The sequence below is a fragment of the Ahaetulla prasina genome, chromosome 1 (assembly GCF_028640845.1).
Source record: "Ahaetulla prasina isolate Xishuangbanna chromosome 1, ASM2864084v1, whole genome shotgun sequence".
NCBI lineage: Eukaryota > Metazoa > Chordata > Lepidosauria > Squamata > Colubridae > Ahaetulla > Ahaetulla prasina.
In genome coordinates this window covers 212357524-212377116 of record NC_080539.1, presented here as the reverse complement: position 1 = coordinate 212377116, position 19593 = coordinate 212357524, and the positions used below count along the sequence as shown (strand labels likewise).

Here is a 19593-nt window from a genome sequence, read left to right as displayed (position 1 = left end):
AAAACTTGAATCAGAAACTCAAAACTAAATCAAGCAAAATTCATGGCTAGCACTTTCTATGTCTACAGAAATTGAATTACTAAAGGAGAAGCTCTTCTGCTTTAATTATAGGAACATCCTAGGTTCTTAGAAATTTCAAATTTGAATACGATGTTGTAGGAAACAATGCATCCATGGCTTATCCCAGTGACAATTAAAATTTTTCTTGGGTTTGCCCACTTTTAAATGGGCCAAATATTTCATCTACAGACAGTCTCCAACTTAAGCCCAGAATTATAGTCATAAAGTCAAGCTCATCTTTAAGCACATAATCGTGTGACCGACCTGATTTTATGAGATTTTTTATGATGATCATTGACTGAACACAACAGTTGTAAAATGCATGTGGCAATCATGAAGCAAATGCAGTGGTTGTTAAACAAACATGTATGTTCATAACAAACAAACAAAAATATTGTTCATGGAGACCAGAAGTAAACACCAGTTTCTAGCAAAAAAATAAATAAATAGTAACTTGCAGTTACATGATTACAGGATGCTAATTTTTTTTACAACCCTGTAATCCCTGTCATCAGGGTGGAGTTGAGGCAACTGAATGGAGCTGAGAATTTATGGGCCAGATGCCCTTCCTGATGCCTATGTGGAGTTTGCAGCAGGTATTTTCTCTTTCCGCCGATAGAGAAACAATGGTTGCTGCCTAGAATTGAAGTCTCAGACTTCCAAGTATAAGGTGAGCGTGTTCACCTCTAGGCCACGCATCACTGATTACAGGATGCTACAAAAGGCCATAAATTTGGGTCAGTTGCTGAACAACCAAAAAAGTATCTTGGGAGGGAGGGTCTGTCATAATTTTAAACAGTCACTAAGCATCGAATCATTAAGTGAGGACCACCTGTATTTCCTGCAGAGAGCAGGTGGGATATCCGATCAGCTGCATATGTTATGAAGATTCGGATGCAGACTGCATGTTCAAGTCTGCAGCCTGCAATCTAGCATACAATCCGTATTTATAACACAGATATAAAGCAAACTTTGTTTAAAGCAATTGAGAATATATAAATATTCTAGAAGTTTCAAACCATGATTTATTGAGAAAAATGTAATGCATCAGTCTGCTTATTTTATTAAATCAAAGCCCAGCCGCATTATTATCATTATGTGTGAACCTTGTCAGATATTGAAGAACTTCAGAAAACTAAATTCTTTGCTAAGATTCATATAAAGTAAGACTTACCTGTAGCATTAACACCACGGTCTTTACAACATTCCATTGAGATTTTCTACCATCCACTATAACAGTAAATCCTCTGGCTTTACACTTTTCACTATAAAAAATAAATACATATATATATAGGCATATGTGTGTGCAATGTTTTGTATTATCTCATATATTTAAGCTGCTGCTTTAAAAATGTTTGATACACTCATTTATTACTTTCCTATGCCAAACTACATTTTTCTGGTGTCTATGTTTTTTAATGTGCTTTATATAAAAAATAGTGTAAGAATTTTTAGAGGGAAAGGTGACTTGATCCAAAATCTGTTTTTCCCCCACCTGCATTGTCTTTCCTTTTATTAATTCCAATGAAGAACAAAAATTAGAGTTATCCCCAGTTTTATTAAAACTGTACTGCCTTGAGACAGAACTGGCTGAAGGACAGCCAATTATGGAAGTACTATCTCATTAATGGGCTGACAATAGATCAAGGCAACTTTACAGAAACAAAGCAGAAAAAACAAGGTTGCCGGACCAAGTGCTCTAATTAAGTGCAAGCTGGAAGATGTCATTTGTATATGCAGAAGTTGGCTGCTATATGTGTATCAACTACTTAAACATAAAACTGTCTACACAGTATAAGTGTATATGTGACAATCTGCAAGAGGGAATAAACATTCATACTTCACACTTCCTCCCCATACTTTTTAAAATCTTAATCTGACAGTTTTGAAAAATAATTACCATATTTTTCAGAGTATAAGACGCTCTGGACTATAAGACACACCTACCTTTTTTGGTGAGGAAAACAAGAAAAAAGAAATCTGCCTCTGCCTCCCAGCAATTTGCCTGCTTGTAGCAAACAGCAAACAGCTTGTTTTACTTTCATTTTCGTTTTCAGCATAGCTTGATTAGCACAAGAAAAAAAAATCTGCTCCCAGCAATTTATCTCCTTGCAGCAAGCAGCAGAGGCCCAGGCAACAATAGGCAATGGCTATCCCTGCAGCCTGAAACAGCTGAGAGTCCAGAGGCTGATCCAACAGACAATCAACTTGTGCTAATTAGGCTGTGCTGAAGCTGAAATGGGTTGTTTCTTCTTGCTGCTTGCTGCAAGGTGGTAAATTGCTGGGAGACAGAGGCCAAAGGGTGGGGGCCAGTGGGGGGGTGGGGCTACATTCGGTATATAAGACACACCCAAAATTTCACCCCCTTTTAGGGGGCAAAAAGGTGCATTTTATACTCCAAAAAATACGGTAAATATCAACAAAATTAAAACATAACTGAATATATCTCCTAGTTGCTGGCACATGGGTAACAGTAACTTTACCTGAAAAATAGTTTTAGATATCCTAACCTGCACAGCATAGTTTCAGCACACTTGATGAGAAAATGAGATTTCTTTTGTTTTTGGCAACGTATGTCATGTCTATATTGACTAGCACTGTTCCTACCTTTAGCAAGAATAGTATATCACAGAGTCAACAAAAGTTGAAAAACTGGTCTACTCTTTTCTTTTCTGATATAAACAATGTTACATGAAAACTTTGATTCAATAAAGTCATAATGTACAGTGTACATCAATATCTATGAAGACATCAAATGAGGTATGCAATAAAAATAAAAAATTATGTATTAGTTAAAAGGAATGTGATATAAATGATGTGAATGAAAGTGATCTGATCTTAAGGATACAAAGATGGTGAGAAGTTCTGAATGTGAGACAATGTCAGCCATACATCTTGGGGAAAAATTGCCATGTAAGAAAAGAAAATTAAGTGAAAATATCCAAGACTGATAGAATGACTGCTGAAGGTAACGCCATGTCACTAAATAAGTCTTTAAAAAATCACCTTGGAATACTTAACAGATAGTCCAAGGTGACACTCAATTCATCCATATTTGTTTGTTCAAGGCATAATGGAATTGTCAGAATGAGGCCACTTCTTCTGTCTTTCCCACCTACAAAAATATAGACAAAATAGTTAAAAAAAACAATTAATAGTGGTTCGCTATTGCCTAATATATTTGGAACTCAATGTATATTTTCAAAACTGAATGGTACTATTGAAGCACTGCACTGAAATTGTGTCCATTTCTGCCTATTAATTATAGGCAGGAATTGATTTCCATTCAAGAGACCTGAGTTTCATTTTTCTCTTAATCTCTGCATCATCCATAAAGGTTGCATTATCCAGAGCACATTTGGGAGACACTGAAGCTTCCTAAGGAGAAAAAACTGGATGCAGCTAAGAACACTACTGAACTGAAGCCAACCTAATATAATACTGATAAATTACAAAAGATCAGACATGCTATGTGTCTGTATGTATCAAAACCACCTCATGTTTCAAATTATGCTCTATTTAAATTGCTGTTATAATAAGAAACATGGTTTGACTGACTAAAAGATTAATCATCAATGTTATACATAAGTAATAAGTAGAAATTATAAAGAATCTCAGTGACTTAGCTATTAGCACATAATTTAGAATTTCAATGTTGAAACAGAAACAAATGCTGTTTGCATTTAAGAAGTCTGAGGCAAAAAGCTTTGGGCCTCATGAGAAACTGGAAATATTAAAAAAAATAAAAATAAAGTGATGGGTGGGGCAATGAAGAGAAAGAGATACAGCTTTTTCGGCTTAGGGAGTTTTGGCAGGTCAAACTCAGGGAGTTCCACAATTCCTTTGTCCTGAAAGCTAAAAAGTCCCTTGGACTGCCAGAGTTCCCTGAAGATTTAAAATCTTCCTTGGAATAAATACGCTGTGTTCTCGTTAATGCAATAATCAGCATGCAGTAATGAGCAAAGTACAGATGAAAGTCTAAACAAACACAGCACACAGTATCAGTGTGTTCTACAACAACTATGATGCAGTTGCAACAGAGAGTCTTGTAATATCTTAATTATGAATACATTTATCATTACATAAACGTTTGTGGCCCTACATTTGACTTTATGAAGTAAACTATAGCCCATGAAATTTTATATCCCAATAAATTTGTTCAGTTAAAGAAAGCAGATCACTGTGGCTAAGAGTAAAAATAAAAAGTTCATCCATGACTGGATGATCATAAATCGGCAAGAGAATCAGATTATAGCTCCTACATACAGCTTCAGGATTGTGACACGAGAATAAGTTGTTCTTTTCAAATATGTTTCATCATAATTTATTCAATCTAATGATTTCTTCACAGGATTTTAAAGGACATGCTGAAACAGGTGTAAGTACATAGAATTTTTTAAAGCTCATAAAGGAGATTTTGTGAATTTCAAAGACAGATATAACCCCAAACATCTGAAACCCTACAACGTATTTCTATCTTACAATTTTTTTTTTATTTTTTTTTTATTTATTTATTTTTGTCACAACAGTATATATAAGCATAAGCATGAAAATAACTATATAATATATAAGCATATATATGAGCATAAGTATGTAATAACTATATTAATTGGATATAATGAAAGGAAACAATAGGACAGGAACGGTAGGCACGCTGGTGCTCTTATGCACACCCCTTACAGACCTCTTAGGAATGGGGTGAGGTCAATAGTAGAGAGTTTTTGGTTAAAGCTTTGGGGATTTTGAGAAGAGACCACAGAGTCAGGTAGTGTGTTCCAAGTATTAATAACTCTGTTACAGAAGTCATATTTTCTGCAATCAAGATTGAAGCGGTTAACATTAAGTTAACTAATTAAATTAATTAATTAATAAGTTAAGTTAACTAATTAAATGTTAATTAAGTTAATTTTCCTCACGGTTCTGATTTCATTAATATGGTTCACTAAATGATCAATAATTATTGCAAAGAAAAAAGTACTCCGTGCATATCCTTTGTAGGCATCCATTTTGACACATCTAGAAATAATCCATTTGAGAGATCTAGTGAAAAATCACCTACCCTCAATTCTATTATATAAATTCTAATATTTAATAAAGGTGAACTCTTAAGTGCTTACAACATGTTAACCTTCCATGAGCACAGGGGTCTCAAACTCAAAATGTTATGAGTGCCTAAATCATAAAGCCTAATTCATTAACCCAAAGGCTGCAACGTTGAAGTTCTTTTGTCTGTTGATACAAAAGTCTCTTGTATAAGTTGAAAATGAAGAGTATCATCACATTATGCCTTTAAACATAAATTTATATTTTTTTTAATTTTGAAAAAGACACAAGACAAAACCTTTTCATGTAGGTACTTTGTCAAGATTATAACTGGGATGACTAAATCAAGAATCTCATCCTTGAACCAAGAGCTCTTCAAGTCATCGGGTTTTTTCCCCCCTTCTCTCTACTTAAGGAGCAGATGGAAAAGACTCTTGCACTGGGACAACCAGAATTGGGCCTCAGATGAATTTTTCTCCTATCCATTAGGGAAACCAACCTCATCTCCCTATAGCAGCGGTTCTCAACCTGTGGGTCGAATGACAATTTGCCAGGGGTTGCCTAAGACCATCGGAAATATGGGAAGTATACTTGCGAGTCGAAGAATCGCGCTCCAATGGTTGACTCCACAAGCCAGCTGCAGGCTCTTCAATTCGCTAGCCGAATTCGGCTTCAGGCGCGATGAATTAAAAAAGAGAGAAATCTTTGTTCTGATGTCTCCCTCTCAAGCCAGCTGCAATCACTCCCAATCGCTAGCCTAATCTGGCTTCAGGCGCGATAAATTTAATAGGGGAGGAGTCTCCGCTTTAATGCCTCCGTCCTCAAGGCAATCACAAGCAGTTCAGATCGCTAGCCAATACAGCTTCAGGCGCGATAAATTCAAAAAAACAGTTTGCCACTTTTTTCTCCCTTCTGCAGCTGCTGAGGCGTGCTGAGATCGCTGCCTAAAAAAAAATAATTTTACAGTCGGGGTCGCCATATCGTGGGGAATTGTATTAAAGGGGTCGCTGCACTATAAAAGTTGAGAACCACTGCCCTACAGAACGGACCAGGATTGCTTCAGAAGTAGCACTCACACACTCTGAAATTCAAGAGCAAATAAGGGTTCCTGGAAAGTGATGCTGCTTAGAGTAACAGACTAAATTCAGCCCAGCCAATCAAATCTTACAGCTGTTGGAAAATCTATTAGGTCAGGCTGGGATGAGTTGTAAGGCTGCTGCTACTGAGTTGCTATTCTTAGAGTGCTTCCTATGGTCCAGTTTAGGTATCTTTGTGGTATTCAATATCCTGACTTTCCTGGACAAAATCCTTGATTATAAAATATTGCTATGATAGGGGGCCGCAGTGGCTCACGAGGCAAGTAGCTGGGCCTGCGCACCGCTGAGGTCCGCGGCTCAATTCCTGTGCGAATAAACCACGTAGGGACAAGAAAGGAGCCTCCACCAATTGCCTAACGGCATTCAGGCGTCCCGCGCGTAAAAAATAATACCGCCAAAAAAATTTCCTTTCACAGAGATAGCCAGCCACCCCAGTGATCCTTGCTAACACGTGCCATATGCTTAAAAAAAATTGCTGTGGTGGTAGAAAATTATTTGGAGGGCTGCATACATGTGGTAAAGTTTTGAGACCCATAATAAAGAAAATTTATTTGCTGATACTTAAATTTAGCCGCTATCATCATCATTTAACTACTCCATAATCCCTTGCAGGGTGGAGTCTGGGCAACTGAATGGAGCTAGTAGAGTGTATTAATGGCCAGATGCACCTCCTGTCGCCAATGCAGTTTTGTTCAGCAGATACATACACATTGTGCCCAGAGAGAGAAAAATCTGCCTCTACCTAGGATCGAACTCACAGCCTCTTATAAGCTAGTATAAATTATTTATTGTGAACAAATAAATGGGAACAATTTCACATATAAATAGTAACAGAGGCAGTCCTCGTCTCTCAACCATTCATGATTATGATGGCACTGAAAAAAAGGGACTTGCAACCAGTCTTCGCACTTAACAACTGTCACAACATTCTTATAGTCATGTGATCAAAATTTGGGCACTTGGCAACCAGCATGTATTTATGACAGTTGTAGCATCCCAGAATCATGTAATCAGCTGGATTCATTTAACTGAATTGATTTGTTTTAAACAACTGTGGCAAAAAGGTCAAAAAATTGGGCATAACTCATTAAATAACTTCCTTTTTCTGCAATGGGAAATTCTGGTCCCAATTGTGGTCATAAATCGAGGACTACCTATACTGATTTCTCTATAATTTTCCTTCACCAGGTGAAGATAATTTTACTACCCAAGCAAGAAAGGAATAAACATTTCTTCTTTTGTATTGTATTAATTGTACCAAAACGTCAATAAAGCATACCTAGTTAATTTAAATTCGCCTGCTTAAGTTTCTACATCTTTATATCTGAAACTGCAAAGAACTTTCAGGCCTCACCATCCTCAAAATGATGATCATCCTCATCAAGGAGAGAACCAACCTAGAATTAAGGAGAAATTTCCTGACAGAACAATTAATCAGTGGAACGACTTGCCTCTAGAAGTTGTGATTGCTCCATCACTGAAGGCTTTTAAGAAGGGACTGGTCAACCATTTGCCTGAAATGGTATAGGGTTTTCTGCTTGAGTAGAGGGTTGAACTAGAAGACCTTCAAGGTCCCTTCCAACACTCTTATTTTGCCTCACCTCTTCTTCTCTCATGAAATAGGAATTCAGCCAATTCTGAACTGCAGGTGGAGGAAGATGAAATGACTCAGCTTTGCTCAAAAGAATATTTATCCTGTAATTTGAAATCACTAAGCACATTTAAGGAAATGGTACTTTCCTTCCTTTTATTGTATTTCTTTCAAATAGGGCTGGTTTCCATGTGTTCAATAATGGAACATTTCACTGTCACCTTAAGGTTTCTTGCTATTGTTGTTGTTTATACAAGAGTTTAAAAATTAAAAAGGATTGAAAAAGAAAAAGCTGAAGGGGAGACAGCACGTTTTAGCACTGATTGTCCTATAAGCAAGATGACAAAAAAATGTGAAAAAGATAAAAACATGGTTCTAAAAAGGAAGGAAAAAAAGAGGATCTTGAATTATGAATGCTTGATGCAAATAACAAATCACTGATTACCCTTCCTTTCAGTGGAGATTTTATACTTCTCAAGTTAGCTTTTCTGGGCACATGGCAATAGCTAATTGATGGGCATCTGATGCCTTCTAAATCCTCGTTCCCATTGCAGTCCACATAAACATCTAAAAAGCTGTTTCTCGGGGGCTGGAGGATCCCTGGAATATATGGATGTGCTGCAGAAGACTGCAGCAGATAAAGAGGGCTTTACAAAGATTGCACACCATGGCATGCATAAAGAAAAGGAATATCGGTTAAGGTACAGAGAAAAGCAAACAACATATTATTATATATTCCAAATAAATGCTACCCTCATGTGTGGGTTAAAATCTCATAATGACCAAATCGACAGCATTGCTCTCCATTTTCTATTCACAGCATTGATTTCTGTTTATCATTGTTCCCATCCAACATATGTACTACACATACTTTGAAGTACAGTTCAAAATTCATCAAAATAATAGAATCTGAAGGCATAATTTAAAAGTGAAAGGTTTCATAGTAGGAAAATATGGAGGGCAATCATCTCCCATCAAGGAAGATGACTGCCCATAGTAGGAATGAAGAAGATGAATTAACCAGAATCAATTTAACCTACTAGATCATTTAGGGAGAAACTCATTATCCCACATTTAAGAGGATGGAAGAGAATTGAAGCCAAACACTGTGCTCTGCAGTGCTTTTTCTGTGCTCTGGAATAAGTCTCTTAGAAACCAAGCTAGCCCACAGCTTATTAGTTTTCAGGCAGATATTAAACCTGTAGGTTACAACAAATTCCTAATTTCTTGCACCCAGAAGTTCTAACAGTAAAGGTTACAGTGTTACATTAATTATATAGAGAATCTTGTTCAAAGACAGTTGGAACATGTATATACATTAGTGCAAGACCTCAACTGAAAAATAATTACTTTATAGCTGATAAAAGATGTAAGGTAACAAAGAAGGGGACAGAATATCCTTATTAGCATAAAAACATCATACGTTCCTTGAAAGACAATATAGTAGCTTTGATATACAAGTTTTGCCAAGGCGTTAATTGCAAATCTAACAGGTTATTAGTATACTTTTCTGCAGGAACAGAAAAAAAAGTTAAGAATCCTCAAAGTTCTGCTTTCTTTTGAGATGTGAACTTGTCACTAACAGGCACAGATTGCTTCAATAATGAGAAAAATCCCATTCTCAAAATCCTTAAAAGATGTCACCTAAGAAATCCATCCAGTCACCCACACTCAAACATTGATTTTGTTACTGATTCATAAACTAATTCATCCTAAATTCTTATTCCAATTCCTCCTTGATTTTTCCTAGTTTTGTCTTTTATGGCTGTTACTTTATTAATATTTTAACCATCCCCCCTTTTTTTGCTTTATGTATTCCATATAAGCTGCTAAGAGATGTTGGATGGAGGGGGGAATATAAAGACAATCCATCGGCCAACAACCATTGGTACTCAAAATCACCAATGGCAACTGGCTTTGCACATGCACAAAAACTAATAATCTTTTCCCACATACATGAATGAGGCAGGCAGATTTTAGAGAATGCACAGAATAGTAGCCACCTTTTCAGATGTGTGCAAACAGCCTGCTATCATGTTATACAGCTCTATGTAGCTTGTTTACTCAAGTGAGAGACTGTTTGCATTATTTTATGTTTACAAAGGCTTTTGTTTACAAAGGCACATCTTGGCCAAGGAAACAGAAGAACAGCTGAAATGAAGATATGTATAACTAAGAACACTATGTAAAATTATTTTCTTGAATAGTTCCTGGCCATTCACGGCTGATATTATGGGAAGTGTCATAATTTGTTTCCATTTGACCATTCTAATTATAGTTTTTCCATGTAATATAAAAGCTAGTCTTCTAGCAAAAAGAGCTGGGGAAAATTAAAGAAAGACAGATACATACACACAGAGACAAAATTCCAACTTAATAAATCTTCAAACTGATTGCTTTTATGCTTCTTGTTTTTAAAAATAAAATAATTAATAACTCTATGCCAATTCTAAACATTTCCTTTATTTATCTCTTAAGTATATTTAGTTAGAGATGACGCTTAAAATTTTAAGCAGTTACTTAGCAAGGCTATTTTTGTTTGCCTTTTCACTCAGGATGAACATTGCTCTACTTTAATACCACCAATGCCCTAAATGAAGGACTGGAAGCCAACAATTACCATCTTCTCTGCTTGAGGTGGCTGGGTGGAATTCACACAGTTGAGAGAGTTAGGAGGGATAAAACATGTAATGGACATTTAATATTTTGATAACCATTAAACAAGCAAGGATAATACAACTATTTATGATCTATTATGCATCTATAAATTCAAGACCATTTTTTTTGGTTATTTATGCTAGCAACTTGTAACTCAAGAAAGTTCTCCTTTTGGCATCTCCCTAATATATTCTTATCTACCAATTTTATTGCTAAAAAGAACTACAGGTAGTCCTCAACTTACAACAGTTTGTTTAGTGACTGTTCAAAGATACAACGGCACTGAAAAAAGTGACTTACAACCATTCTTCACACTTATGATCGTTGCAGCATCCACATGGTCATGTTATCAAAATTCAAACACTTGGCAACTGAACTCATATTTATGACCTTTGCAGTGTCCTGGGATCATGTGATCCCCTTTTGCGACCTTCTGATAAGCAAAGTCATTGGGGAAGCCAGATTTCATTTAACAACCGTGTTACTAACTTAATTACTGCAGTGATTCACTTAACAACTATGGCAAGAAAGGTTGTAAAATGAGGCAAAACTCACTTAACAGATTTGTCACTTAGCAACATAAATTTTGGGCTCAATAGTGGTCGTAAGTCAAGGACTATCTGTATTTATATAGTACAAGTAAAGTAAAGTAAAAATAAGTAAAAAATAAAAAATAAATCTTAATGTCCTTAAGTTTGTAACTTTTCCATTGAGGTATCTATAAGCAGCAATAAATGAGGCAACACAAATATAAAGAGTTGTTATTACTTAAGAAACCATTTTTAAGCAGTGCTGATTTAGTCATGAACTAATCAAGTTATTACCTTATATTATATGAAATTAAACATCAAGGATTGGCATTATTATAATATAATAAATAGTAATTATGGTTCTCATTTTATAGAGCTCTAAGGAAAGGGAAAATATGGGCTCTCAGTTGAAATTATAGGAGTAAACAATAACTCTATTATCAAATAAAACAGTTTTTCTTATAATACATAAAAATGAAAAGGACAAAACTGTACCTGAGAGGAAAGCTAATTTTTTCTTCAGAATAGACAGAATTACGGTAGCATCCATCCTATCTTCTCTTAACTTTCAAAGATCTGAAAATGCAACAACATAATATTGGAAACCACACCCAAGGAAAATAAATTATTATATGTAATTATGCCAAACTTGTCCATATAAGAGGCTTATACCCATGTGCTCTTGTTACAAATGAAGAATTAATGGGCATTAAACCCATTAATAGTGGTCACATTCTACTTTTCTTTCCTAAAGTCCCTGGTGAACTTTAAAAGATCTTTTTACATTTTCATTCGTTTTAATACTTGTCTTTTTTATTCAACTATACATGTCATTCTTTCTACCTTTTCCTGGATTGCTAGTTCTAATTTTTTACAATAAAAAATTCAATTACTGAATTTTTACAAATAATCCACAAGCACAATTTTAAAAATTGTCAACATTATCAGACATCATTTCAATCTCATTCTTAAACACTACTTGGCTCAGAATTTTAATTTATTTTAAAAAATCAGAATATTTCCAGGGGGATCTGCAGAATATTCTGTGCATTCATGTGATCTATACCCAGTCCAAAATCTGTATAATATCCAGGCACAGACATGAAACAAATGTACAGAAGTACATTTACATGTACAGCTGAAGTACTGTAAAATAAGGTCTGGAGAAAAGGCCATCACTAATGATGACATACAACTGCAGTTGAGAGAAAGTGGGGAAAAAAGAAAGGTGCTAGGAAGTTTAGGCCAGGGTAGGTGAACTGGTTATGTTGCATTTGAATTCAGGAGCTGAGATGGCAGGTAAACAGAACTGAGGGAAAACAAGAAAATGAGGACGATGGAAAAATCAGCAGAGTTATTATTTTATATCCCTTTATTGAAGGGATGCGGTGGCTTAGTGGGTAAGACGCTGAGCTTGTCGATCCAAAGGTCAGCAGTTCAGCGGTTCGAATCCTTAGTGCCGCGTAACGGGGTGAGTTCCTATTACTTGTCCCAGCTTCTGCCAACCTAGCAGATCGAAAGCACGTAAAAATGCAAGTAGAAAAATAGGGACCACCTTTGCTGGGAAGGTAACAGTGTTCCGTGTGCCTTTGGCAGTGAGTCATGCGGGCCACATGACCACGGAGATGTCTTCTGACAGTGCTGGCTCTTCGGCTTTGAAACAGAGATGAGCACTGCCCCCTAGAGTCGGGAATGATTAGCACATATGTGCAAGGAGAACCTTTACCTTTATCCCTTTATTATTTTTATATAAACTATTTTATAAAAGAACTGAAGGGAATGAATATAGCTTATATTCCTTCTTCAACCTATTTTCCCAACAACAATCCTGTGAAGTGAGTTGGGCTGAAAGACTTTCATGCCTAAAGTCTCTAAAGACTAGAGGTCACAATCTCTTGATTTCTAGCCTGGTTCCTTAACCACTAGACCAAACTGCTTTTCTTCACTGATTCACTCTTTATGTATAGGGATGGGAGAGGGACAACATACACAAGCCAGGCCTACTCATCCTCTAAGATCCCTCTGTAATTTCTCATGGCTGAAACTTAGAACCACCAAAATGTTCCAGATTATAATCAGGCCAAATCAAGACCTATCTGGAATGTTCCATCAATGAGGCAGAATGTGGCTGTTTGAGATTATGAAAATCTATACCTATTCATTTTCTGATTCACAAACATTCCTAACCATAAAGGGGAGTATTTATAGCTAGGGTTGAAATGAGGAGTATTGATGATGTTACTTTGTTAGGGTAATGAAACATCTGCAAGGAAACACGCAAGCTCAGAGACTACCCCTCATTCCTTATCATTTTTATTTATTTATCTTATATTAGCATGTAAATTGTATCCTGTAGTCCTCACTGATTGATATACATGGAAGCAGAAAGACTTTCAAAGACCAATATTTAAGTATATACAACTTTATTTGTTCTTACAGTTTTGATACAGATAGAAAAAGGGAAGTCTGCAGAATAAGCATTTTTTCTTAGTTCGTAAGACAGATCCATCAATCCACAAAATCATTTCCATTACTTAATTTGTACACATCTAACAAATGTCAAAACTGCAATGTTTGTAATCTTAACATTGTTATTTTTTCATATACAGGATTCAAATAATCACCTTATTTGATTTGCATTTTACTTATCAATCAACTTCAAAACTTTTAGATATGTAGAAAAATTTTTTATACACAGCCTGATTTGATTCAGACTTATCCTGATCCAGTCTAATAAATCTTAATTAAGAGAACTGGAAACTTCTCAGCTTTTATTTTTTATTGTATTTTATGTTTGTGTTTTATTCTATTTTATGTTTGTATTTTATGTTAAATATATTTTAGAGCAGTGAAATGTAACTTCAAACAAGAACAGTGAAGCATATAAGGCACAAATAACATGTTCAACCCCAACACACCTAAAATATTTTCCTCATCCATTTTTCACTGCTTAGGACTTTAGAATCCATTTCTCTTTTAGAGAATTAAGATAGGAAAAGCAGGTATTTCTGCCCACAGAATAAAAAAATACTCTTCCTCCAGTTCATAAACAATTACAATTTTTCTTTGAATGTCTGATTATGTGGCCTTAGCAGAACGGGTACTAAGGCCTTCCAAAGAGAATTATAAGTTTTTCATAAGGAATAAATACACTGATAAAATATGAAGACTAAAAGGTGCTGTGACTACTAGAACAAACTTTCAACATTCTTGAAAATTATTCATATCCTTGAAACGAATATTGAAATTCAATAGAGAATGCCTCCCATATAATTATAAAAGTAACAACTGAAGAATTTAAGTTAAAGACGCCTGGATACCATGCATGGCTGAGTAACATCTGTTTAAGCATTATCTTTTTTTTCTGTATTAGAAAAGCAATTTTATCAAACACTGGCACATTTCCTTAATCTACCCCATGTAAAGGAAATGCATTATTGTATCACCATCAATTTTATCTTTACAATATAAACTATTCTAGAAAATACATTCAATTATTTTGATTGCCAGAAGCTTTTCAGAAATGCATTTCCTATATTCAAAAACTGAGATTCCTCAGGCTATTTTAATTTTACAAATCCACCTACTGTTTTCAACTGCAACTTATTTATTATTTGTACAAAAACCAGAACTTGTTTTTATACACACACACTTTTCTAATCAAAATTCATGTTACAACTTCACCATTAATATGATAAAATCTTCCCAAGTTCTGAATCAAAAATGTTGAATGACTTTTTTAATGTGGTAGTTTTAAAGGTACAACATACATAGATCACTGCAGTCTACATCTTTTCCACCTTTTTAAAAAAGATCAAATAAATGTACTTTTATTTTTATTTTATTTTAAGATAATTGGACACTAGAATCTCAATTCAAATAGAGCATTAGGCCTATTTTTCCTTAAAAGCATTAAGATTTACATATATTAGAGAAAGTATGCCTAAATCTATTTTAAAAATGAATTAATTAGACTTTTCTTTTCCTAAGAAAACAGGCCATGCTCTTTTTCCAGGTGAAACTGGCAAGTTATCATTATTGTACGACTTAATTAGCAAAATTGCAGAACTATATCATTAATAGATTATGCTTATAAATATCAGATGTTACACCCCAGAACTATTTTTTAAAAACTTTTTCCATTATATTTGAAATAATTATTTAGATGGAAATGAGTATTGCAAAAACAACAATTATATGTGTGACTCCTGAGAAGCAAATACCTTTGAATTCAACGATACTTTCATAGGTTGGGACAAATGTAATGTAAATGTGTTGAGATATGTATGTATGTATGTATATGTATATGTATTTCCAAAGAAGTTCATTGTTTTAAAAAAATATTTAAAGACTGGATATAGTTATACTGCATTCACTTCATTTGCTGATTTTAAAATTTATTAATTTATCATCTATGAAAATAAATTTATACTTTTATCATTTATGTTTCTCATCTGGCATTCTTAATGAAGTGTATCAATAAAAGAAGCACTATTTTCCTAAAATTTGATTCACATAATGATAATTTTAAGCCCTATGCTTTTAAAAACCACAGATATTTGTGTTGAAGTAAATGTTGCCAAACATAGACAAGAAATAAAGAAGAATTATCTAAGACTCCTTCCTAATGCTTTTTACTCCAGAAATATGAAAACCCAAACTAAACATCACTGCACCATTTTCAAGATAAAGTCCTGACAAAAAAAATCTTGAAATGCAAATTGATTTAACTTTATACTGAACAGTTTAATTTGTTGTCCTGTAGCAAGATAAATATATTCATCATAAAAAAAGTTTACCCAAGGGCAAAAGAAAAGGAAACAGGACAGTAAAGGAGTGCCACCAAAGTCATATAAAATGATAATTTGGGACAAGGGCATTTCAGCAGGCAGTCTGTTGTGACACATATAATTTCCAACAACCATAATTTCAGTGTAATAATTCTCTCATGAAAGTTATGTGTATCAATCTACTTAAAGGATTGATTCAAATTATAACTCAGTTGTACAATTTTAAGGACAAAGACATAGCATTAAAAAAAGGTCAATGTTGCAACCTATCTTTCTGGCTTCCAGCCAGGTGTATTATTTCCACCCACATCTTCCCTCAGACCTTTTTGCTATAAGCCGTTTCTTTGTACACTTATTCATATAAACACTTATAAAAGAACATTCTGGAGTAAGTGAGAAGAGCACAGTGGCTCAAAAATTCTCAAAGTTTTATATTATTCATGAAATTATTAGTTAAAACTATAATTTAAGTGGGTGGAAGAACAATCATGTCAGAAACCTCTTTGAAGCAAATGTACTAAATATACTTAGTTTTATAAGTTTAAGTACACTACATATAACTGAATTATATGAGATAGCTCCTGGCACAAACCAGTTGTTTGGCATTTCTGTTCACCACTAATTCATGAACATGGATTTTCAAGTTATTTTCCAACTGTAGGATACTCTTTATCTACAACCTATTATTAACTTCTTTCCAAGGAATGAAGAGCAATATCTTAATCTTACTACAAGTCGATGAATTGATTTAGGCTTGCATAAGGACAGTATTCATACATCATACTAAAGCGTATTCTGGTTCACTGGATTCAACCACTAAATCCAATCAGTAGAGAATGCAAATCATGGCTTACTCTTTAGCACAAGACTGGCCAGAGGAATGAATAGCATTGATCTTATGAGACAGATTATATATAGGTAACCCTTGTTCAATTTCATCAAGAAGCAACACAGTTGTTAGGCAAGATATCACATGACTGGAATGGACTTATTTACCTCACTTCTGCTGCAGTGTGAATTAAGTCACGCACAGTCATAAAGCAAGCCATCACATGACTGTGATATGATTTTACTGCCAGCTTCTCCACTGACTTTGCTTACTAGAATCTGGCTGTGAAACATTCAAAGGAAGACTATGTGGCTGGGAGATGCTTTAAGTCGTAAGTTCCTGCTTGATGTAAAGCACACAAATCCAAATCACGTGATTGTAGGTATGTTGTGATGGCTAAAAATGTAACAACCAGTTGCAAAGTTACTTTTTCAATGCTGCTGTAACTTTGAATATCTGCTAAACAGATCAGTTGTTATGTAAGGATTACCTGTATAACCAGGGTACTGTTTGCGTGACAAGATGTAAGTGGCCTGCATGCTGAATAGGGCTGTCAAGATGAGCTGAGTATTCTTCTGGTGTACCAGTCACCCTGCAGCCCAATTTGATCGCTCTTCACACTGCTTAATCTGGCTGTCAAGTTGATAAATCCCCCAGGCTTTATAGCAATTTCAATTATTTCAAGCTCCGTGCCTGTTCTGGTCCCAAGGTTGTGGAAGTCTGGTTAACCAGGCTAAAACTGATGCAAACCAAGCAAGATGGTTTGTTCATTGCAGTTTTCTACCAGTTTGTGTTGTCTTCTGAGAGAAGCAAAGAAATCCAGCTAGATGGGCAGGTAGAGACCATGAGCAGAACAGGCTTTGTCTAACTTTTCTAGGACACAAGTAGTGGTCCTTTCTGGAGTAAGACGATCTTGACACAGTAAACCATACTTTCATCACCACTCAGACAGCTTCCTTTGAAAACCACTTGGAAAAAACAGCTGGTTCAACATCGATCTTTGCATTGTTGCCAGTAGGTTTCTGGGTGCAATTCAAACTATTAGTTTTGAGGAATGAAGTCCTACATAGCTTGGGATCCAGATGTTTCAAAAAGACGATATGAGGCAGCAGGGCTGGTCACAGAGAACTTTTTTTACATCATGGCACCTACATTATGGGACCGACTCCCAGTAGAGATCAGCCTAGACTCCTCACTGATGGCTTCAGGTAAGCTTTTAAAGATCAGGATGTTCCAGCAACCTTTGTGGAATGATTGTGGTGATTACTACTTTCTGTGATGAGGTATTATCACTATTACTGTATTATTTATTATTATTTTATTATATTCTGAATGTTTTTATTTTGTAAGCTTGTGGTAAAGATTTAGCAGCATACAGATGTCGTAGATAAATAAAACAAAGTTAGTTACATCTATGTGTGAATCACCATTTAAGAGGATTTAAAGATAAATATCTAGGTTTCTCTTCAGCAGAGGCGGTCATGGGCAGAGTTTCTGGTTCAGCCAGAAATGGAGTAAGAGAAGCAGGCCCAGAGCACTGGCTGCAGAGTCTTCCAATGGCTAGAAGCTTTGGCTGGAGGTCCTGCTTTCAATGTTGCCACCTTTTTGGGTACCCAATGCAGTTATAGTATAGAATTACAAATCTAAGAGAAATGCTAGGTAGGGAGGGGTCAGAGAAGAAAAATACAATCAATCAAACGATCAGAATAGAACTAGAAGGGATCTTGGAGGTTGGATCTAATCCAACCCTCTGCTCAAGCAGGAGACCCTATACAATTTCAGACAAGTGTCCAGTCTCTTCTTAAAAACCTCCAGTGATAAAGCACCTACAACTTCTGAAGGCATTGCATTCCATTGGTTAATTGTCCTCAATGTTAGGAAGTTTCACCTTAATTCCAGGCTGCTTTTCTCCTTAATTATTTTCCATCCATTGCTTCTTGTTTTGATTTCTGGTGCTTTGGAAAGTAAGTTGACCCTCTCTTTGTGAAAGCCCTTCAAATTCTGAAATACTGCTATCATGTCACCCCTAGTCCTTCTTTTCTCTAGACTAGCCAAACCCAAATCCTGCAACCATTCTTTATATGATTTAGTTTCCAGGCCTTTAATTATCCTAGTTGGTCTTATCTGCACTTTTTCCAAAGTCTCAACATTTTTTATAATGTGGTGACCAAAACAGGATGCAGTATTCCAGGTGTGGTCTTACAAGGGGTTTTTATAAAGTGGTACTAATACTTCATGTGATTTTGATTCTATGCCTCTGTTTATATAACCAAGGATTGCATTAGCTTTTTTGGCTGCCACACACTGCTGGCTCATATTAAGTGACTGTATCATATTTAATCACATTTAAGTGATACAGTGAAGGAAAAGGAGATACGGTAAGCAAACAAAAGAGCCTGAGAAAATTCATTGATTTATTTAAATAGAAATGCCTATTTCCTATAATACTTCTTTATATAATAGAATTGTCAATTTAAATTTTAAATGTTCATTATCCATTAATCTCCAGAAAATGATACAATAATACAATCCAAGATATTATACTAGGAAAAGAATATGAAACAATCTCAATATAAAAATATGAAATTATCACAGTAGTGGCAGCCACATTTTAAAGTAACCGTGAAATTATATTACCTCATTTTTGAGCAAACAAAATAGTTAGTCATAACTTGACCAGAAACCACTTTGTCAGATTTCACTGCCAGTAACAAGTTTTATATAGTATCACTATACCCATATCCAAAAGATTTTCAAATTCAGGTATCATCTCTCCTCACCTAATTATTCTGAGCATACCTTCATGTCTTTTTATCTTAATCAATGCAATTTCTCTCTCTCTAGTTTTGTCAGAAAATTTTTCAAACTTCAGTTTTTCTGAATCGTAGCTGCTCATCTTCTCACCTACAAGCAGAAGACAATATCCCATATTTATTTTATGCCTATAGGACTTCAACAACAACAACAAAATCTCAATACTATCTTCATAAGATTT

The 19593-nt window shown here is 35.2% G+C and overlaps 1 protein-coding gene across 5 annotated transcripts in view; it reads right to left on the bottom strand.

Moving 5' to 3' along the window:
* SESTD1 (SEC14 and spectrin domain containing 1) overlaps positions 1-19593 on the bottom strand; it is a 53456-nt gene that overhangs the window by 28532 nt on the left and 5331 nt on the right. For 3 of the 5 annotated variants that reach the window (XM_058189528.1, XM_058189500.1, XM_058189507.1), the window contains exons 3-6: positions 19398-19502; positions 11475-11555; positions 3067-3175; positions 1235-1325 (exon numbers count right to left, since the gene is read on the bottom strand). In XM_058189528.1, coding sequence (XP_058045511.1) covers positions 1235-1325; positions 3067-3175; positions 11475-11529 — 255 coding nt within the window. In that variant the 5' untranslated portion in view covers positions 11530-11555; positions 19398-19502. The remainder of the gene's footprint in view (positions 1-1234; positions 1326-3066; positions 3176-11474; positions 11556-19397; positions 19503-19593) is intronic. The other 2 variants (XM_058189517.1, XM_058189524.1) reach the window with 1 other exon arrangement.